Source organism: Onychomys torridus, chromosome 9 (genome assembly GCF_903995425.1).
Source record: "Onychomys torridus chromosome 9, mOncTor1.1, whole genome shotgun sequence".
Classification (NCBI taxonomy): Eukaryota; Metazoa; Chordata; class Mammalia; order Rodentia; family Cricetidae; genus Onychomys; species Onychomys torridus.
Window position 1 is genome coordinate 1,028,776 of NC_050451.1, and position 23,321 is coordinate 1,052,096.

At 39.2% G+C, this 23,321-nt stretch overlaps 1 protein-coding gene across 4 annotated transcripts in view; it reads left to right on the plus strand.

Annotated features, from left to right (window-relative positions):
- Positions 1 to 2,063: 2,063 nt before the first annotated feature.
- The window catches only part of Tasor (transcription activation suppressor), a 56,437-nt gene continuing 35,179 nt past the window's right edge, over positions 2,064 to 23,321 (plus strand). For 2 of the 4 annotated variants that reach the window (XM_036198751.1, XM_036198752.1), the window contains exons 1-9: positions 2,065 to 2,682; positions 12,115 to 12,260; positions 13,863 to 13,955; positions 15,048 to 15,120; positions 15,702 to 15,793; positions 16,380 to 16,541; positions 18,740 to 18,864; positions 21,569 to 21,600; positions 22,215 to 22,320. In XM_036198751.1, coding sequence (XP_036054644.1) covers positions 2,343 to 2,682; positions 12,115 to 12,260; positions 13,863 to 13,955; positions 15,048 to 15,120; positions 15,702 to 15,793; positions 16,380 to 16,541; positions 18,740 to 18,864; positions 21,569 to 21,600; positions 22,215 to 22,320 — 1,169 coding nt within the window. In that variant the 5' untranslated portion in view covers positions 2,065 to 2,342. Of the gene's footprint in view, positions 2,683 to 2,715; positions 3,140 to 12,114; positions 12,261 to 13,862; positions 13,956 to 15,047; positions 15,121 to 15,701; positions 15,794 to 16,379; positions 16,542 to 18,739; positions 18,865 to 21,568; positions 21,601 to 22,214; positions 22,321 to 23,321 lie in introns of those variants that run through there. The other 2 variants (XM_036198754.1, XM_036198753.1) reach the window with 2 other exon arrangements.

The following is a 23,321-nucleotide window of genomic DNA, read 5'->3' on the forward strand; positions in this document are numbered from 1 at the left end:
TTGGTTTGGGATAGAACAATACTTGACTGGTCTCAGTTTTAAGAATTCTTTCCTATCAGACTCTGGTTGTCTATACATAGTCTCCTTCCAAGGAAAGCTGGCTTTTGCTGAGTGGGTTATTAAAGGAGAACATTAGTGTGTAATTAGTTCTCACTTAACTTTTAATGCACATTTAGGAAAAAGAAAGTTGCCATATAAGGATTGCAAAGTCTGAGTTTGATCTTCTTTCACATCAGGGAAAACACACGCCTCTTCCTAGATCTCTCTCTCTCTCTCTCTTTCTGATTTTCCTGAATGCTGGTGGCAAACTCAAAGTCTCTACCATTGGGCTACATTCTCAGCTCTCTTAAGTTTTATTTTGAAACAGGGTTCTTATTATATTGACCAGGCTGACCTTGAACTTATATGGATCCTCTTGCCTCTCTCTGCCTCCTGAGTGTTGGGAATAGGTATGTGCGACCAAGCTCATCCTTCTCCATTTTAAAAAGTGTCTTTACAATAATATAAGTTTTCCTAAACCTAGCCCTTATTCTATCACCGTTTTAAAAAAGGTTTTAAAGTGTGTTTTCACCTTAGCCTCCAATTCCCTAGGTAGCCCAGGATGACCTTGAACCTCTCTCGTTACCTCCCCATAGCTTCGCCACCAGGCCCAGTTCATGAAGTGCTGGGGATCAAATCCAGGGCTTTGAGTATGCTAGACAAGGTACATCCAACTGAATTAAACATCAGCAACCTACCTTAGCTGTTCACTGGTAACTGATTTACCCACATCCCCCCCGATTTGCTGATTCACAGAGGCAGCCTTTACCCTGCACCCGGCAGCCCACCTCCCGATGTCAAACAAGGAATGCTTATCTCTGCTGTCTGTTGTTCTTGGAACACTCTTCAAATAGCAATCACCTGACAGAGGCCATGGCTTTATTGCAGTTTATCATCTTGGCCTAACAACTCCTTCAGCGATATTGAGGTGTTGGAGAAACAAAGATCTGGGGATCCTGCAGCTGCTGCTTGAAGACGCTGACTGAAAACATATCCTGTTTCTTCATAAAATGCTTTAAGGCAGAGCCGCTTGAAAATCAGGTCTTAGCCAGAGCAGTGTGTAAGTAGTTTGCGTGGAATTAGACTTGGTTACATGTCGACTTTTGAAGGACGGCTTAACTAGGAAGAAAACTATTGAAAAGCCCTTCATTTGACTACAAATTGCTTTCTTCTTGGAGATAACGTGTGTGTGTGTGTGTGTGTGTGTGTGTGTGTGTGTGTGTGTGTACACTGTAGGGGGAAAGGGGAAAATGACAAGGGGCAATGTCTAAAAGCCAGCAGCAGCCTTCCAACCCTCGTCATAAGGACGTAGAAAGATCCCAACTATTTGAGTGTTTGTTTTGTCAAGCTGGGGGCTGGGAGGATGGGTGCACGGGATCTGCTGGGAAGGCAGAAGGTCTGAAGGGCCTAGGAGGTTATAGTAAACTCCCTGCTTTAGCTTATCCCTGAGGCCATCTTCTTATCTGCCCTCCCTGCCTATTTCTTGGGCTTTACGTGAGTATGTGTTTTGCCTGAATGTATGCCAGAGCACCACTTGTACGCCCGGTGCTCAGAGTCCAGAAAAGGGCATGAGTGCCCTGAACTGGAGTTAACGGCTGGTTAGCAGCCGCCACGTGATTGCTGGGAATCGAACCGCGGTCCTTTGTAAGAGCAGCCAACGCTCTAAACTTGAGTGCGTCACAAAACCAGGCGCAGCCAATTATCTGCCGGTTTTGACCTGGAGAACTCGGGATCGGCGAGAAGGCGGACATGCCGGAAAGAGGCAACACCAAGTGTCCGGAAGACCGCGCCGGGCTGGCCTCATCTCACGTGATGCGGACGGGTCCGCGGCTCAGGGATTCGGGGGGCGGCCGCCAGGCCCAGGCCCAGGCCCTCGGCCTCAGGCGACGGCGTCGACGCTCAGGCCGGGCGTGGCAGGCGCCCCTTTTGGCGGGCTCGGCATCGCGAGGCTCCGCCCCCCCGGCGCGGTCCAGCCGCAGTGGCGAAGGCGGGCCCTGCATTCCTATTGGTGGAGCGGGCCCGCCGAGGCCCCGCCCCTCCCCGGGCCCGACGCGAGCACGTTGGGTGGCCGGGGCCGGTTGAAAAGCCGCCCGGAGTCGGGAGCGGCTCCCGGGGCGAGTGGCACGCTCGGAGCCGCTCGGACGTTCGAGGGCCGTCTCGGAGGCCGGCGTGCGGCCCACCCCGGGGGCGGAGGGGCTGGGTGGGTGGAGAGGAGTTCGGCGGCGGGGGCCGCCCTTCCCCGACCCCCACGCCCGTCGACCCGCTGGGCGGAAGCTTCCCGCGGAGCTGCTCACGCCCGCGCGATGGCGACTGCCGCGGAGACCGAGGCCTCTTCGACGGACGCGAGCTGGGAGAGCGGCGGCTGCGGCGGAGACGACGGGATGAAGCCTGCGCTTCCGGAGCTTGAGTCCTCGCCACAAGATGGCGGCGGCGGCGGCTGCTCCTCCACCACCGCGGAGCTCGGCGGCGGCGGCGCGGGGCCTGAGGAGACCGCGGCAGCCGAAGCCGCCCGGAGCCACGGCCACGAGCAGCCCCAGCACACCTCCGAGGCGGCCGCGGCCGCTCTCCCCAAAGGCGCCGAAGAGCCGGAAAGGCCTGTTAGGCGGAGTTTTCAGATCCCCAGGAAGAGCAGAGAAAAGAAAGGTGGTGCCTCCCCTTCTCCCCGATCCCTGTCTCTCTCCCCCTCCATCTTCTCGTTAGGACCTCTCTGTCCTCTCCTCTTCCCACACCCATGCGAGACACGTAAACACGCACGCCAGCGCCCGCCGTCTCCTGCCCTCTCTGCCTCGGCCGCCCAGCTCTGGGTGCGAGAGGCCGGGCTGGAACCGCGCTCCGCCGCTCCCTCTCCCCGTGGAAGCTGGAAGGAGCTCAGGTTTGAAGCGTATCCATAAGGCTGCAGCTCCCGGAGAGGAAAGAAGGGGCTCGGCGCCCCTCCTTCCCAACCCCCGAAGGAAGGCAGAGAAGCTGATGTGGCGGCCTCCTAAAGATGCTTCTGAGAAGTCGGCTTGTGGAAATAGCCCGTGGCCATGGATTCTGAGGCTTTCTCCAAGGCCATTGCGTTCTGAGGACAAGTGTTTCTCACTATGGAAATTCTTCAGCTGTGCGTGTCTGCTGGAAATGTGCTCGATGCCAGCGTCTTTTATTTAGAAAATCTCCATTAGGACATGAGCTCCATGCACAGTTTTCCATCACACTTCATTTCCATATAGTTGGTTTTTTTTTTTTTTTTTTTGGAAGCATTAGATTAAATAGGGTTCTTATGTTTAACTCCAAACTTACTATGGCTTTTGTATTTTAAAAGGATGGGAAGGTAGGTTCTTGGTGCATTAATTTCCCTATGGGGGGAAAATGAGAAGTTCGATTAAGACCAAGAATCTCTAATTTACCTTGAACTTCAGATTTTTAAGAAGTCTACTCTTCATTTTTGAAATCAATGTAGGAACAGTTACATTAGTTGCTTACTTTTTAAAATCTTAGTGCCATATTGTAAAACGTGCAACACTTTAATTAGAGTAGGTTTTGACTCTCTAGTAATTTGGAATTTTCTGGATTTGGTTTAAATTTTCCCTTCTTGCCTCACTGCGTGTTACAGTTTTTTAGTGGTTTATTTCCCAGAGCTGCTTTTTTTTTTTTTTTTTTTTTTGTCATTCGAATCTGAAGATTTAGAGTCTTGATGGAAATAATATGCATCTAGGTAACCAACTCTATTTTCACAACTGAGATTATGAAAGTAACAAAGAAAATTCCTTTCTATTTAGATGACAAAGCCAAGGAAATAGCATGAGAAAACATGCAGAGGAGGGTGAAATTGACCTTTGCCCACCTCACTTGAGGAATGTTTCTAGAAATATTTAAAATGAGGTAATGTAATACTTTAGGATGTAAGGCAAGATAGTGAATTCTCTTGGTGTAGTTGAGGTGTGGATGGTTGTGTTGATACAAGAAAAAGTCACTCATCCCTAAAGGCCATTGGTAGACTAGGGTGGAAGTTCTTTCATATAGGATCTGATTATGAGAGTAGGGGGCTTAACATCTCAGCCTGTTCCAAGCCTTTTTTTCCCCCCCATGTACCAAGCCTTTTAAACATCTCTTTTAGATTTTAAATGACTAAGGATGTGAACAAGCCACCTTAAAAACTAAACAACAACAACACAACACTGTACTGGCTTAGCCTTAGGATTCGGTTTGAAATACGGGTAAGGTGGCATGTGTTTCTTAAATTGCATAAGCCAAATCCAGAAGTTGCTCTGACTGCACTTGAAAGTACTAAAAGTGGTGTAGGGAATTAGGGAATATAAACCCTAGTTGCTTTCTCCATGGAGTTTGAAATATTCCTTGGGGGAAATGTTTATATTTTCCATTTTGTCTAGGGATACGGTTTTATGCTCATCTGTAAAGGTTGTAGTTAAGAAAGCATGGTAGACTTCATGTTTACTGGAAATAATTCTTTACCTCTAACTGTACACCAGGCAGCAGTTGTTCAAATAGTATATGATAGGGCTAAATCAAAACTCCCCCCTCCAGAGCTGAGGACCGAACCCAGGGCTCTATGACAGAGCTAAGTCCCCAACCCCCTAAATCAAAAACAAAACAAAAACAAAAACAAAAACAAAAAAACTTTTAAAAACAAAACAAAACAAAACAAACAATAGAAATAGGATCATTTGGAGCTTTCAACAACTAGTTTACCATCTCCGGATTTTGTTGTATGTTAGGAGAAGTTGTCTTGGAGTTTCAACTTTTTAGTAGAAAAACATAGTTTATCACTTTAGGATGATTATAGGAGTGTTTTTCTTTCTTTTTGTTTTTTGAGACAGAGACTGGAACTTGCTATTTAGATTAGGCTGGTCTGGAACTCAGAGATCCACTTACCTCTGCCTCACAAGTGTTGGGATTAAAGGTGAGCACCACCACACCCCGCCTGTTTCTCTCTCTTTTTTTTCTCGAGACAGGGTTTCTCTGTAGCTTTGCCCCTTTCCCGGATCTTGCTCTGTAGACCAGGCTGGCCTCGAACTTACAAAGATCCACCTGGCTCTGGCTCCCCAGTGCTGGGATTAAAGGCGTGCGCCACCACCGCCCAGCTTCTCATTTCCTTTAACATCACATAATAGGCTTATAGTGAACAGTAGAGAACAAGAGGTTAGAAGAAAGGAAAGGAAAAAACGGTATAGGCATTGTTAGTTTCATTCTAATATTGATTGGAAGGTTTGAAAAATATGTTCAGGATTTGGCTTGATGTCCTAGTAGACATCTGATTTACTAGAATAAGAAAATTTTTTACAGATAGGTCTTGAAATTTTAGCATCAAAAGTTTTGCATTCATATTCTAATAGACAACTGCTTTTTGATGAAATTTGAAGTTAGTATGTTATTTTAAAAAAAATTCTTAGGGGTTGGGGATTTGGCTCAGTGGTAGAGTGCTTGTGGTCCTGGGTTGGGTCCTCAGCTCCGGTTTAAAAAAAAAAAAGAAAAGAAAAAAAAAAACTTTAAATACCATTCAGTATAATTTATTGACTTTCAAAGTTATAATTGGAGACAGGTCTTACTGTCCATAGCCCATGGCTGGCATCAAATTTGTAGCAATCTTGTTTCCTCAAGTATCCTAAATGCTATAGGTATGAAACTCGTCCAGCTCTTAAATGTTTACTTGATCTTTACTTGATCATAATAGCATGACATCTAAATACTGCCATTTTAGTGGCATAATACTACTAGCAGGCAGTATAGTACTTGTATACAATAATTGTCAAGAATCGTTTGTGGTAGGTATTATGTCCGTTTCAAAGAAAACTGATGTACCAAGAAGTAACTTGTCACTTAATTAGTAAATGGTGCAGATGGAATTTGACCATATATATAGGATTACTTGAACTACTCAACTGTGAAGCAAGGCTATTAATAGTCTAAATTTTAATTTTACTTATTTAGGGAGGCAGGGCTTATTTTGGCTCACAGTTTCAGAGTATAGTCATGGTGAGAAGTTATAACAGCAGAAGCCTGACGGTTGATCACATTACATACATCCACAGTTCCCTTTTGAGGCAGGAGCTCTCTGTGTAGCCCAGACTGGCCTCCCACTCACATTTGATAATGCTATCTTAGCCTTTTTAGTGTTGGGTTTATGGGCTTGTGTTACCACCAGTGGCATTATGATTTAGTATTAAAGTTAGCTTTTGATTAGTTGTATTGTTTCCAGTGAAATTAGCATAGCATATATTCAACTTTGGGGAGAACTTTGAGATGGAAAGATTATGTTCACCATAAATACTAGAGGACTGTATGTTCTAGAAGGTTTTGTATTTTAATATTTTTTTCAGAGCAGATAGAGATTTATTAAATTGTAAGAACTCCCAAGAGTGGGAGGGCATCTGAGGGATGAATACCTGTATTTTACTGATTTTGATTGTGTTGTAGTATTTATTGGTTGGACTATATTCTGTAGTATAGAGAGCCATGAGCCAATAGAGACATCTACATTGTCCTGTAGATGCAATGCCATATTTTATTCTACATCTAGTTTGTTATCAAAAGTAAATTATAATTAATAATTGAATTTGACAATATTTCTCTCCAAAGTTCTTAAGCTGGTAGTACAGTTTCTAGAAGATGTTCATCTTTTCAAACAAAATCTGCACTTGACTTTTTTTTTTTTTTTTATAAACTTTGTGCCTCCAACTCCCCAGTTGCTGAAATTGGACTTGACTCTGTAGTTGTCTTTTGTTTGTTTGTTTTGAGACAGGGTTTCTCTCTGTAGTTTTGGTGCCTGTCCTGGAACTCAGCCCAGGCTGGCCTCGAACTCACAGAGATCTGCCTGGCTCTGGCTCCCGAGTGCTGGGATCAAAGGCGTGCAGTGGTAGTTGTTTTTTTTTTTTTGAGTCATGGTGTTTTAGTAATTGGATATGGATGACTGGATTTGAAAACAATGATTTTTCTCTACATAGAAGTAAACCTAGCAAGAAATATCATTAGTAGTGGCTCATGCTGACTTATGCCAGTGTATTTGTTACTAATAGCACTGTTCATTCAACATTGATGTAGAGATGAAACACATTCTTAAAACATTGTCAGGTATTAATTTTTTAAAGATAGAAAAGCCATTTACAAACCAGTTGTGAACAAATGGAGACACATTGTATGATATTAATCAAGACCAGTAGATACTAGCCTTGGACTCATAATCATAGACCACCTTTGGTCACTAGCTGCCCTGCTAATTATTTCTTTTCTTTTTTTTAATTGTTCTAGATAGGGTTTCTCTCTATCTCTGGCTGTCCATTTTGGCCTCAGCCAAGGGGGGTGGTGCACGCCTTTGATCCCAGCATTCTTGTTGCAGAGCAAGGCAGATCTCTGTGAGTTTGAGGCTAGCTTGGTCTACAGAGCAAGATCCAGGACAGGCACCAAAACTACAGCCTCAAACTCAGAATTCTCTTCTGGGATTAAAGGTGTGCACCACCATCGTCTATCAATTTACAATTTTTTATTAGCATATATTATATACAATAAGGCTTATGGGTTTCATTATGGCATTTTCATATATGTACATGATGTCATATCATAACCCATTACCCTCTTTTGTGTCCCTTCAAACAACTTTATTTTTAAGAGTTATGTGTGGATGTTTTGTTTGTGTGTCTGCACCGTGTATTTGCCGTCAGATCCCCTGGAACTGGAGTTACAGACAGTTGTAAGCTGGGACCTAAACTAAACCAATGTCCTCTGGAAGAGCAGCCAGTCCTCTTAATTGCTTGAGCCATCCTTCCAGCCCTTCCTTCCATTTGCTAATCCCCTTCCCAGCTAGCACCTGTCTGAACATTTTTTCCGGGGGGAGTGGGAGGCTTACAGTTTGTTCATAGCATGGGCATCTTACCCAGTGCACCACAGAAGAGAGGCATCATCTCCCCTTCCCCCAACCTTTAACAGTATAAATCCTCAAAGAGGATGGAACTCTATCCTTTCTCAGTTTTGTATAGATCATATATAGGTCATTACAATGGTTGAATTAAAGGCTATACACACATCTTTTACCAACGTGTGCATTCTAGGTGTCTCTTTTTTTTTTTTTGGTTTTTCGAGACAGGGTTTCTCAGTAGCTTTGCGCCTTTCCTGTATCTCGCTGTGTAGTCCAGGCTGGCCTCGAACTCACAAAGATCCGCCTGCCACTGCCTCCCGAGTGCTGGGGTTGCTAGACCTTGGAGGGAGTGATACTCTCTTTATGGTTAGCATTCTTCAATCATTTATTCTCTGCTTTTAATAGTCACCCACTGCAAAATGAAGCTTCTCTGACCAGAGCTGACAGCAACACTATCCTATAGGCTTGTCTTGTCCTCCTGTCCCAGCCTCCTAAATGCTGGAATTGTAGATATATGCTACCACATTCAGCTGGTATTTTTTGTGTTCTTGTGGTTCTGGGATGGAACTCATGACTTCTTCATGCTAGGCAAATGCCCTGTGGAGATAAATTGAAGTCCCATCCATTGGCTACTCTAGTTACACTTACTTTTAAGTCAGAAAACTTATATTCTGATTATGTGTTTTGATAGCATTCCATGTTCTCTAAAGTTCAGCATATCATGTATATATAATACAAGAAGATCTGCACTGGCACAAAATAAATTGATCAAGCTAATTGAATTTTTTTTTCCCCCGCTGAGACCGGGTTTCTCTAGCTTTGGAGTCTGTTCTGGATTAGCTCTGTAGACCAGGCTGGTCTCGAACTCACAGAGATCCACCTGCCTCTGCCTCCTGAGTGCTGGGATTACAGGCATGTGCCACCATCACCTGGCGAAAATGTTCTTTTAATTAAAGAACAAAGTTGCTATTTTTTTTTAACCTATTGCCAGTTGCTTAAAGGTCTTTCCTGTGTGTGTGTGTGTGTTTTGTGGGTGTGGTGGAACCCAGAGCTTCATCTGTGCTTGGCAAGTGTGTTACCATTGACTTCTATCATTAGATATCTTTTTACTTTTCATTTTGAGAAGCATCTTAGCCTAGAGCTAGTCCTGAAATCACTGTAAAAGCAGGGTGGCCTAGAATTTGGGATCATTATACTACAGCCTCCTGAGTAGTTGTGATTACAGGCCTGTGGTATGGGGCCTAGGTGTAAACTTAATTCTTAACTGTTTCTTTGAAACAAGATATTTCCATGTGGCCTAGGCTGACTGAAAATTCAAAATTCTTCTGCCTCAGCCATAGGGACGTGCTACATACCTGACCTAAAATTTTTTTTGGGAAGGGATTTCAATGCTATATCTGGTAATCATGACACTTAAATTCTAGTTCTTTTTCCTTTCTTTTTTTTTTTTTTCTTTAAACCTTTTTTGAGACACAGTCTTACTATATAGACTAAGCTGACCTTGAACTCACTATTCTGTAATCATTCTTTTACCTTGGCCTCTGGAATTACAAATAATCATCACTGCATCTGGCTTTAGTTCTGATTTTTTTTTTAGTACCTATCAGTTTTCTTATCTGAACTATCTCCAAATGTCCTAGATGTGTGTTTGGTTTTGTGGAATATATCTGTAACTAGTTTGTGTCAATAGGGAAACTGATAGGAAGATAACTCACCCATCTTTCTGACATGTTTTTTATGGGATTTAAGCAAAATTATTTTCCTTAATGTGTGAAAAAACTATGTTGCTACTGTTACTAACTTTGTTTAGTTTCTGAGACAGTGTCTGAAGTAGCCTGGGCTGTCTTTGAACACCTGCTCCTCCTATCTCACCTCCCTAGTACTAGGATTACAGCAGGTGTTACCATTCCTTACTGCCTTTTAACTTTTGTAATCAACAAGTAATATCTTTTGGCCCCATTCTTTGTCTACAAAAATAAAATTAGAAAAACATATTTAAGGGACTTGAAAGGAACTGGAGAGAAGGCCCAGCAGTTGAGTACTTCCTGCTCTTCCACCTGACCTGGAGTCAGTTCCCAGCACCTATGTGGTAGCTTACAACGAGTTGTAACTCTATACTTTGTTTTGGTCTTGGGCACTAGGTATGCTATGGTACATAGACAATAAATGGAGGCAAAATACCCATACACTTAGAAAAATAGACTTAAAAGACAAGGGTAGAAAACATGTTAGAAATGAAATTTTCTTTTAAAATAGTTATATTTCCTGTGCCCACATGTCTCATTATTTTCTGGTGTGCAAAATAAGGATACAATTACATTTTTCTGACTCGATATGATTGGGTAGCCCATACCTACACATAACCTTAGTGCCAGAGAACTTGAATTTGAGTCTCACCTACCTAATTATCCATTAATTTTGTAGCTTTGTGGTCACCATAACTGTTACCTGTCTCAGGTTAGTTTGTCTTGTTACTTGTTCCAGTTTTGAGAAGGAGGCATATTGTACTTGTGTTTTTGTTAACTGAGATTATATGCGTAAAGGTTTCGGTCTCTAAAAGTGTTGGTAACCTACTAGTGGTAAGACTCAGAATCCAGGAAATAGTATTTTGGATAGTGATTTACTAAGTGAAATGGATGGTTCCTAGTGAGATATGAATGTACAAAAGGTGAACTTAATAAATTTCTAAATTGCCATTGCCAGCACATAGCCTTAAAAGTCTTTAAAAGTCGATAGTGTAATTTTATTTTATACAAATGGTTGTTGGGGGAAAAAAATAAGAGAAATATTGTGACCTAACTAGTGAATCCATTTGAAATGTGAAATGCTTAGGACACAGGTATTTATTGTTTGATCTAAAGTAATAGTTATTTCTATTACTCTCTATTTTTTAAGATTTTAGGATTTGTTTTTTTCCTATTAGCAGATGTTTTAGTTACTCTTGACATGACTGTACAGGACATTGCTTTGGATTAAATTGGAAATGTTTAGTACTTTACAAAGAGTTAATTTATAAAATTTTTTTATTTGTTTGTTTTTTTTGGTTTTTCGAGGTAGGGTTTCTCTGTAGCTTTGAGCCTTTCCTGGAACTCGCTTTGGAAGCTGGCCTCGAACTCACAGAGGTCTGCCTGCCTCTGCCTCTCAAATTCTGGAATTAAAGGCATGTGCCACCACCGCCCAGGATTTTTTTTTTTCCCTTGCATTCATTTTAACATTTGGACATTCGGTTGTTAAAAATGTTCTATTTTATATCAATAATAAGGCTATTTGAGTACTGCACATTACTCTAACTTTTTTTGGTTTTTCGAGACAGGGTTTCTCTGTGTAGCTTTGCACCTTTCCTGGAACTCACTTGGTAGCCTAGGTTGGCCTCGAACTCACAGAGATTCACCTGCCTCTGCCTCCCAAGTGCTGGGATTAAAGGCATGCGCCACCACCGCCCGGCACATTACTCTAAATTTATTACTAAATGTAAGCAATCATTTTATTTTATGGGTTCATTGGCTAAAGTTGCATTTTGCCTTTTTTTTTTTTTTTTTTTGAGACAGTATCTTGCTATAAAGTCCTGGCTGGCCTGGACCTCAAGTCTGTAGATCATGCTGTCTCTGAACTTTGGATTGTCCTTTTTTCTCTGCCTTTCAAGTATAGGAATTAGAGACATGAGTTGGGTTTAAGCTTTCATATATGGTAAATCTTTATATTTGCTAAAGTATCATAGTCTTAGACATACTTTTTGAGTGTAATGTAAGTAGTAATTGAGACAAGTTGAGTACATACATAGGTTATTATAAGAGTTTAAGCAATTGAGATTGTCAATGTAGCATCCCTGAGGTTTGTAAAATTGCAACCTTTTTTTGTGTGTGAGGCCAGATTCTCATTGCTGAGGGAACTAGTTAGTCTAGGTATGTCTTAATTTTTCTTGAGTGAGTTAAAAAAATTATATGTGTGCAAGTACATGTACATGTGTACATGTGTATCCAAGGGGGGGGTAGGGGACACCTTTTCATGAGGATTCATTTGTCAGGTCTGTGCAGTAAGCACCTTCACCTGTTGGGCTGTATATAGTTGGTCATCTTCAGTCTTGCACATCATACATTTTGATGCCTTTTGTTCATTTGAAGTTAGATATTAAAAACAGAAACCCTGTCTCGAAAAACAAAACAGAAAAATGTACATTTATGATAGAATAATCTTATAATCTGTCTTGTTTTGTTTTTTTATTTTAGCACTTTTCCAGCAATTAACTCCAGGCTCTAGAGAATTTGAAGATGTTTTAAATATTCTCCATTCATCTTACCTTGAGCCATCCTCAGTAACAAATTTTAACTATAGACGAGCTTGCTTGATACATAATGAACTTTTGGAAAAAGAGGTATGTAATTAGTATGGGGAAGAAATCCTTTTCAGTTTTTTAAATGATTTTTTTTTTTTTTTTGCAGTGCTAAGAATTAAACCTCTGGGTCTGACTCAATGCTAAGCAAGTGCTCAACCCCTCAGATATATCCCCCCTCCTAAATTGTAACTTTTATTGCTATACTATGTTTATCTGCTGTGTTTAATTGTTACTAATGTGTAGCTATGCAGAATCCTAAAATTAAGTCATCCACTTAGCCATAGCTTACTATAAGAGTACTTAATTGTAAATTGACAAGGACTTTTTTTTCCTATTTTGTACATGGTAATTAAATGTCTATATTGAAATATAATGAAATAAGATTTAGTGTGTTTTGTTAGGAAATAACCTTTTTTTTCTTTTTCTAAAATTTCCAGCTGTATTGTTAATTTTAGTGAAATTTAAGTATATACAAAGGGTAACAGTTGACAATGAATTCTAACTTCATATACAAATTAGATATTCTTTGAGTTTAATAAAGGAAAAGCCAGCGTGTATAATTCTGAGATAACACACAAATGGAATTTTAGAATGTTTATGGATATGGATATTGGTTTTGTAACAGTTAATGATATACTAACAAAATTTAACTTTGAAGGGCACTTCCTGAAGGGCACTGTTACCAGTTTAGAGAAAATAAAAATTTTTGATAGTTTGATGTGATTTCATGGTATAGTAGGGATTTTTTGTTAATTGTTTATGGAAATGTTATCTGAAATTACAGTACATGGTTGAAGAGGTAGCCTGAAGAGAAATACAAAATGCTTGCTGTTCTGTACTTTAAATAGATATCTGTTTGGACCTAAAAGTAAATCCAGCAGCTTAGATGACTGGACGAATATGGAACATACTGTTAGATTGGGTCCCATTCTGTAACCGAGGCTGGCCTCCAGACTGCTGGCTTTACAAGGTTAAATGCCATTTGCCACTATGCCTGGCTTAAATTAAACCACCTATTATTCAGTATACTGTGGGAGATAAAAAGATAACAAAATATCAGTTTATAATCTTTGAGGTGATTGGTGGCATAATAAACTTTGTTTGTTTGTTTGTTTTTCGAGATAGGGTTTCTCTGTGTAGCTTTGTACCTTTCCTGGGACTCACTGGTAGCCCAGGCTGGCCTCGAACTCACAGAGATCCACCTGCCTCTGCCTCCTGAGTGCTGGGATCACAGGTGTGTGTCGTCGCCGCCGCCCTATAGTAAACTTTTAATAGAAAATTGGCTAAACTGGGCAGTGGTGGCTCACACCTTTAATCCCAGCACTCTGGAGGCAGAGCCAGGTGGATCTCTGAGTTCGAGGCCAGCCTGGTCAACAGAGCGAGTTCCAGGACAGCCTCCAAAGCTACACAGAGAAACCCTGTCTTAAAACCAAAAAAAAAAAAAAAAAAAAAATTGGTAAGTACTAGATACTTTGGACTGGTGTGTGTGCGTGTATATATATATGCAGTTAAATGGGAAGAAATAAAATTAAACATTGAATAGCAGAAGCATAGAGAAAGATCTTTATTTTGAAAGGTCTGAGATGTCGCTAAGCTTAATGAAACAATCATGCTAATTAGTTATAGGTTAATTTCTTTTAGTTTACAGAAAAGAGAAGAGAACTGAAGTTTGATGGTCGTTTGGATAAGGAACTTTCAGAATCTTACGCATTTCTCATGGTTGATCGATACCAGGTGAGATAATTCTGTTTCACAATTGGGTAAGTATAAGGCAACTTTTTTCTGAGAGAGAGGGAGAAAGAGTGTTGAACTCAGGTTGTCAGTTTTGGTGGTAGGTGCCTTTACCTACTAAGCCATCTTACCTAATCCTTGTTTATTCGTTAGGATTTATCTTTATTTTTAATAAAGTGGATGTGTATGCACGTGAGTTTAGGTATATATTGGATTTCCTAGAGTGAGAGTTACAAGCAGAGTAACTCAGGCCTGATATGAGTATGGTGGGAATTAAATTCGAGTTCTCTAGAAGACCAGTATGAGCTCTTAAACAGTTGTTTTTCCAGCCCCCCCCCCCTTTTTTTTTTGTGAGAAAAGGTTGTTCTTGAACTTGGGCATTGTGCTGTCAGCCATCTGGGGTTCTAGGCATTCACTGTAACCTAATGATGTTTTTATTGACATATAAGTAGAAGAGATGATTCAGTGGGGCAAAGTATATGTTTTGCAATTTCTTTTTCAAATGTAATCATTGTTTCTCTGATTGTTTTTTTTGTTTCTTCCCTTAGAACGTGCTTGATTAAACATTTTCTTTTATGAAAACAAGATTGTCTTATATAATGCTGACTGTATTCTTATAGCCATTTTTTTTCCCCTTTAATTAAAATTAGTGGTTAACTTTCTCTTTAGATATTTTGCTTGGGGCTGGAGAAGTGGTGCAGAGGTTAAGAGTACTTGCTGCTCTTCTAGAGGACCTGAGTTCAATTCCCAGCACCCATATTAGTCAGCTCACAAGTGCCTGTAACTCCAGCTCCAGAGAGTCCACTGCCACACACAAATACATATTGCACATAAATAAGAGTATTAAAAATCTTAAGTAATTTTCTGGTCTTAATTTTCTTTTGTTTATGACAGTATCTGCCACAAGTAGCATAAATAAAGATAAGTTTCTGATAGGATTACCTAAGAAATTTAAGCAAGTTTTACATTAATACTTAATAGTTAGCTAAAATTTGTGTGTAAAATTTCTGTAATGTATAGTTTATAAGATTACATTTTGAAATTGTATAAATTTTTCGTGTTATGATTTCGAACTGAAATGTTTTGTTTCCTTAGGTTCAGAGCATATGTGAAAAAGGACTGCAGGTGGGCCAGTCCAAAATAACTCTTCTTGGCAGTCCTTCCATGGGTAAGCTTTTGTTTTTCATTGATACTTAACTACTATGAAGTTGTCATTAAAACTCTTAATGTAGGGGCGGTGGTGGCGCACGCCTTTAATCCCAGCACTCGGGAGGCAAAGGCAGGTGGATCTCTGTGAGTTTGAGGCCAGCCTGGTCTACAGAGCTAGTCCAGGACAGGCTCCAAAGCTACAGAGAAACCCTGTCCAAAAAAAAAAAAAGTTTTTTGGTTTGGGGATTTTACTCTTATGTAATCTGCTTATAGTCACTAATAAATGTGTATGTTTTTTATATTTTCAAACAAGGAGACTAGTATTAAGTTCTGAAATGTAATGCTGATTTTATTTCTTTGTTTTTGATTCTGCATACTTCTAAATTGATCAAATATTACTATTTAAAGTGTTTCATTCTGGTCAAAGTGATTTTGAAAAATGTGATTAATTTCATATTTTACTCTGGTTTAAGCATCAGCTATCTCTACTGTCTCTAGTATTGCTTTTAAAAAGCTGCCACGCATGTTTTTATTATTGGTTAAATATTTTGATTAAAAAAACAAACCTAATTGTTTAAATTATATTTCTTTTTCTGTTAGGTATATATCTGTGTAGATACGCAGATCTCTTACAGGCGAATCCTTTGGAAGCTGGGGCAGTGGGTGATGTTGTTATTTTTAAAATAATGAAGGTAATTTTCACTTTTATTTGTACATGTCAAAGATAACAATTAACTTGGATTTCAGTTTTAAGTGTTTTCATGACTTTAGGAGTTTTTTTTAATTAAAAGTCTGTATTTGGTGGTATATAAAGTTACTCTAGACTCTTTAGACTAATTGCTTTGCGACCTTTTTTATGTTTGTTAATATAATGTATGTGGGTGTGGGTGCACATGCCACATGATGCATGTGAAGATGAGAGGAAGACTTGGGGAGTTGGGGGAGTTAGTTCTTCCTTCAATCTTGTGTTCCTGAAAATCAAACTCAGATCGTTTTTACCTGTTGAACGGTCTCACTGGTCTCTCCCTCTTACACTCTCTCTCTGTCTCTCTGTCTCTGTCTCTCTCTGTCTCTCATTCTCTCTCTCTCTCTCTCTCTCTCTCTCTCTGTGTCTCTCTTAAACTGTTTTCTGAAGAAAATAATGGGGAATAAAAGTAACGCGTTGGTAATATAAGTAAATATAGGTAAATAGTTTAATAGCACATGTATTTTCTTATTATGATAGCATATAGTAAAAATGATGTTAAAAGGATACTTAAAATATTTTCTTTATTTTAGGGTAAAATAAAGAGTGTTTATGATCCTCTGAGTGTAAAAAGCTTGGAACCTATGTTAAGTAAAAATGCTTTGGATCCTACACCAAAGCATGAATGTCATGTGTCTAAAAATGCCAGTAGAATTACATCCCTTTTGGCTTACCGAGCCTATGAGCTTACTCAGGTATGTACTTGGATCCATTTTAATGTGACAGACTTATTGTATTTATGTGTGTCTGTCTCCCAGTGTGTGCATACAGGTGCCTGTACTTGTAAGCGTGGAGGCGGAAGGAAAGAGGATCAGATCAGATAAGAGCTGGAGTTAGGGGATGCTCACCTAGCTTTTTAAGAGTGTACTGGGATCCAAACTCTGGTCCTCAGGATCAAGCAAGCAAGCACTTTTAACTGTGAGCCATTTCTCCAGCATCACCTTATTACATCGTTTTTTTTTTTTTTTTTTTTTTTTTTTTTTGAGACAGGGTTTCTCTGTAGCTTTGTGCCTGTCCTGGAACTTACTCTGTAGACCAGGCGGGCCTTGAACTCACAGAGATCACCTATGTGAGTTCATATGTGTATCAGCCCTGTTTTGGCTATGTGATGCTGTTTCCTTGGAGTCATCTACCATTTCTGGCTCTTAAAATCTTTGTGCTGCCTCTTAGCATAGATCCTTGAGTGGGAAGGAGTTTGATAAAGACATCCCATTTAGGACTGAATGCTACAAAGTATCTCACTCTCTACACGTTGTCCAGCTGTGGGTCTCTGTTAACCCCTATCTATGAGAAGCCTTTCTTGTGAGGGTTGAGTGATGCACTGATCTATAGGTATAGTAGTATGTCATTAGGAGTCATTTTATTGTGTTCACTTAGCAGAGTTAGTAGTAGTAGGTTATTTAGTGTCAGGTTCTTAGTCTCTTGGTTCCAGCTCATGGAGTGTGCCCTAAATCCAATAGAAAAATGTTTGGTTACTCCAATGACATTTGTACCACTATTGTACTAGCATATGTTGCAGGCAGATTGCTGTTGTAGGTCAAGGATTTCATAGCTGAGTAATACTGATGATTATTTTCCTCTTCTAGTAGCATGCATAGTACCTTCCAGCACCATGAATACTGGTTGGTAGGAGTTGAAGCTCCTTAGTTGGGCACTAGCCCAATTTCTGCATGTTTGGTGACATAATGTATTCAGCAATAGGCCTTTATTGTCAGGTTGTACAGGACAACCAGTAACCTTGGCAATAATAGCCTGTAATGTTTGAATGGGTTTGTGGTTTGGACAACTGTTCAAGAAAATGTAACCCATTATTGGCCCTGGGGTTTTACTTGGTAGCATAAGATGTCTAGTTGTGGGCATTGTCCTCTTCCATTATATAGTGAACCTTTTTGTTGGGGCTGGACAGATGACAGATCAGTTAAGTTCCTTGGCTGCTTTTGGAGAGCATCTGAATTCGTTTGTCAGCACCACATGACAGTTCACAACTGTCTGTAACTCCAGTTCCAAGGGATCAGATGCCTTCTGGCTTCCTCAGACACCAGGCAGGCAAGTGGTGCCCAGATAGACATATGTAGGCAAATACTCATAAACATAAAATAGTAACAAAATTTTTCTGCGGTATTTGTGGAAAATAGTTTGTTGGCTCCTTGTTGAATTGTCTTTGGGAGGGGATTTTAACCAAAATTATTCACAAAAGGCATCAGGAGCTTCCTTAATTCACTCCTTTGAGATAATAGTGTTATTGGTAGACTTAAAGGTAACTGGGTTTCCTAGAACTTATAAACCAGAGCTTTATATTTTTTAAAAAAAAGTGTTTTGGAAGTATTTTGAGAAAAATAACATTATTGAAATCAGTAATTTCCCAGGGAAAAGGACTTGATTGTAGGCTCAGGCATTCTCAGTTTTCTGCAGTCAGAAAACTCCAGCATGACGCCTGTCATATATGGGGAGGGAGGGAGGGAAAGCTTTGTAGTCCTCTTTTGCACACTTTCTTTGCTTCATTCTTTGCAGTTGAGTTCATTTTGTTTTCTTTTACACTAACACAAAAAATGATACTTAATATTTGTTGAAAGTTTGTTCTTAGTGTTTTTTACCTTTTTAATCAAGTTGCATTTTCTGGGCTGGCCTAGTTTAGGCTCCATTTTATTTTATTTTCATTAGGAAGTTAATTGCACATTCCTTTTGTCAGAAGTAAACTTCTGGGATACCTTGTATCTGGTACATAAAATACATAGAAAGTACAATTTTTTTTGTTTTTGTTAAGTGGATAAGCTCAAGGAAGTTTCTTTGCCACCAGAATTGCTTAAAGGTGCTTATGTTTTTAATAAAATAATACATCTTCTCTACTACTTGCCTATTCTGAAATGTTAATTTTGTGCTTTCTTATTTTTAGTATTATTTTTATGAGTATGGCTTTGATGAACTAAGACGGAGACCAAGACATGTTTGTCCATATGCAGTTGTGTCTTTTACTTACAAAGATGATATACAAACTCCAAAGTTTGTGTCTTCACTGAGGTAAGACAATTTGACACAGAGACACAGAGAAATAGTTCAGAAGCTTCCATTGCTCTCTTCAACCTTTTTTGACATTAACTAGATGTTTTTCATGTTCATGGTAAGTATGAAGGATGACCATTACTATGGAAACAGGAACTAAAATTTGCTTTTATTTACCTAGCTAAATTGTGGAGCTTTTTCTTTTATCTTTTCTGGTGTGTTTTTTTTTTTTTTTTTTTTTTTTTAAGGTTTACATGTACTTTGACATTTTAACTTGTTGTTGTGGTATATGCTTGTACTCCAAGCACTTGGGACATAGAGGTCAGCCTTGGCTGTCCAGTGAATATGAAGCCATCTTCTTTACATGAGTCCCTGCCTTTCCCAAACAGAAATTTTGTTTAATTTTGTTTAGAAACTCTTAAAAATTGAGTTTCTAAAGCAAGACGGTGATGGTGCACGCCTTTAATCCCAGCATTTGGGAGGCAGAGGCAGGAGGATCTCTGTGATTTTTGAGGCCAGCCTGGTCTACAGAGTGAGGTCCAGGATAGGCTCCAAAGCTACACAAAGAAACCCTGTCTCGAAAACAACAACAACAAAAAGATGAGTTTCTCTAAAGCTCTGTCCTAAACCAGTGAACTATTTAGTGGAATGCGTAGACATCCCTAGTCTTAAGAGTCAGGTGATAATTATTTTCTTTTTGAGTTCATAAACATATTTAAAGTAACTTTTCTAACTATTTAAAAATCTTTTTAATAATTTGTTAATCTTTATGTGCATTGGTGTTCTGTCTGTATGCATGTCTGTGTGAGGGTGTCATATCTTGTAGTTACAGACAAATGTTAGCTGCCATGTGGGTGCTGGGAATCGAACTCATGACATGGAAGAGCAGTCAGTGCTCTTAACTGCTGAGCATTCTTAACTGCTGAGCCATCTCTCTCCAGTCCCCCCAAAAATACATATCTTAAATGATACATATCTTTTTTTTTTTGAGCTGAAGATCGAACCCAGGGCCATGTGCTTGCTAGGCAAGCACTCTACCACTGAGCTAAATCCCCAACCCCATGATACACATCTTTTAAGGATGCTTTTTTTTCCTCCCTAGGGTGATCTCTGTCTGTTTTTAAAGTCAAATGTACTTGAGAAGGAGTACTCTTTTTGGATATAGAGCCCAGGCTGTCCTGGAGTTTACTATAGCTTACGTTTAAGATTGAGAAGATCTTGCCTCAGCCTCCTGAGTGCTGGTATGGAGCTGCCAAGCTCTACTGATAACAGCACTTCTGTTTTTTTGTTTTTGTTTTTTCCACCCCGCATTAAAAAGCCCTCAAAACCTCGACAAGTACTAGTTCATGTAATACAGAGATGAGTGTGTTTCTCACTTTCTCTTCATGTATATGAATGCTGACATACACATTTACTATAGCATTTTTTCATAGATGATCTTTAAAGGACTTATAAATGAGAGTCATATCCCTGAAAATAGTGACTGTTAATTTTCTTTCTTCCCCTCCCTGTGTGTGTGTGTGTGTGTGTGTGTCTGTCTGTCTGTCTGTCTGTCTCTTTTCTTTTTTTTGGCTTTTCCGAGACAGGGTATTTCTGTGTAGTTTTGGTGCCTGTCCTGGATGTTGCTCTGTAGACCAGGCTCGAACTCACAGAGATCCACCTGGCTTTGCCTCCTGAGTGCTGGGATTAAAGGCGAGAGCCACTGCTTCCCAGCATCTTCTTTCTTTTGATACAAACTCTCTATGTAACCATGGCTGTCTTGGAACTTGCTATATAGACCAGACTGGTCTCAAACTTACAGAGGTCCACTTTCCTCTTCCTCTTGAATATTCGAGAGTGCTTGGCTCTTTTCCTACTTTTTTGAATCCCTTCTGTTGATCCCCAGGTTGTCTCAAACAAACACTGATGAAATGTCCAGAGTGTGCCATGATGAGGACTTTAGCCTCAGGACCCCACGTTTGCTGGTCTTGCTTTTCCCCAGTTATTGCATAGCTATTTCTTAGGACTCCTCTAGCCTTTCTTGTCATTGGGCGTTGTTCTCTGGTTTTGTTTTGTTTGGTTTTTTTAACTCTTGTACTGGTCTTTTCTGTGTAGCTCTTGGAATCATCATCATCTAATAAATTGTACTTGTTGATAATTAACTTTCTTCATCATTAAATTGTAATTTGTTTGAAATAAGAGACTGTTGTGTTTATACTTAGAATTCTGTTACCTAGAATTGTGCCTAGTAAATAATTAAGTTATATATTTATTAAGTGGCTAAAGAATATATTTATATATAGAGAGGCTGTTTTTTCTTATTTTTTTCTATATCTTATTTTCAAGATATAGTCGACAGAAGTATTAATAGTCTTATGTCTGCTAATGGATGCTTTTTGAAATATAAAACAGCTCTCATAAATTTTGGCAAATACAGTAATAGAACAGTAAGTACTTCTAAGATTTAGGTTTACTAAATTTTGTAAAGAATTAAGTTTTTCTCACTTGGAAGAATTTTGTTCTCTTCTTATAGTTCCATTGGGAATGGCACTCACAGGTTGGTGCTTTAGTTGAGTTTAAATTGCTTGCTGTATATGTGTGAGGTGATGGGTTTCATCCCCAGCACTGGAAAATACAACAGCAACAACAAAACACAGACAGTATGTCAAGGTCCTAAATGTTAACTTTCATGTTGTTTCCAATCAGTAATAATTTTCCTTTCTTTTTAAAAAATTATTTGTAGATCTAACAGCTTTAATGCAGATAGAAACATAGGTAAGAGTCTTATTTTTTTTACTTTTCTAAGTTGCAAATATAAACAGTGAAAGATTAATAAGTTCAGTGTTTTGTTTTATTTTCATAATAAAAATATGAAATAAAGCAAGTGAGGTCCTGTTATAATGTTGTAGCATCAGTACTTGATCATTCAAACATAAGGACTCCTTTTAGAAGATGCTACTGCTTCTGAAGGTGGACCAGAATTTCTAGCACTTTGAATTGGAAAAAAAAATGGGTTTTAAAATTGAACACTTTAAAAGTATTATATTCACCAGAGGTTTTTAATTTTGATTAAAAAATTTAAAACTACTGCTTTTTAAGTTTCTTTATCACAAAAAAAAAATAAATAAACATAAGAGAGGAGACATTAACCAGGTTTAATATAGTCTCCTTTGGGACAGTGACTGTATTGTTTGTTTTGCTTCTAATGAGGGCACTTAGACAGATTGGATGTTCTTTGAAGTTGGAATGGTTTTTTGTTAAAGGGAAAAGATACCTGTCACTTCTATGTTTATTTTGTATTTTAACCTTATTTCTAGATACTTTTCATTTCTAGAAAATATTTACCATCTGGGCTATCAAGCAACTGGGCTCTTATTTCTTTTGTTTAGAAAAATTTAACTACACCTTGTGGAAAGGACAACTTTTAAATAAAGGAAAGCTTCTATGTTATATTTCTTTGAGGTCGGCCACTCGTGCCTTTTTGCCTGTCAAGCTGTAAGTATATTACATTAAAATAAAATAGCGGGAAGTGGCAGAGGGAGGATCATGGGGAAGGAGAATAAATGAGAACAAAGTATAATGACAGAACCCTTTATTTCATGTTGGTAGACAACTTGAAAATTAAAAAGAAAATAGTAATTAACAGTTAAGACTTAGTTTCTTCTTTAGTTTTTTGTTTGTTTCTTTTTAAAAAATTAGTTTGAAATTACCTTATTCTGGATTGGAATTCACTATATATCCCAGGCAGTCTTTCTTGCTTCAGCCTCATGTGTGATAGGATTATAGATATGCACCTCCATTCTGGTGGTGGTTGATTCTGTAACTTCATTAAGTTAATTGGCGAACAAGCTCTGGTTCTCTGCTTTGAAGAAGACTAGTCAGATGGATAGTCTATCCTGAGTGGTTGTATGTCTGAAAGATGAGTTTAAATTTTATTCTACTTAGATATATTTATCAGTTTGTATATAATAGACTTAAAAGTTGACCAATTTTAGCCACATATGGTGGAACATACTTGTAATCCCAGTGCGTGGGAGGTTCAAGCAGAGGGTCTCAAGTTCAGAGGTACTCTTGGCTGCGTTGTGAGTTCTAGACCTGTGATGCAAGCCATAGCAAAGAACAAAGAAGCCTGGTGGTAGTTAAACATGTCTTTGTTGAAAAGAGCTTTGATGTGGTAAGTTTGTGTGCGTGTGTGGGGGTGTGTGTGTGTGTGTGTAGTTTATAGTTTATAATTCATATAACATATTAGAATTAAAACTTGATTGTTTGGGCTAGAGAGATGGCTCAGAGGTTAAGAGCACTGACTGCTCTTCCAGGGGTCCTGAGTTCAATTCCCAGCAACCACATGGTGGCTCACAACCATCTGTAATGAGATCTGGTGCCCAAATAAATAAAGTTAGTTTAAAAAAGGTTGATTGTTAATATGCAGAAAATAGTGTAATGCTTGAAGATATAGGTCAGTGGTAGAATGCTTGCCTGCCGTACAACACTTGGGT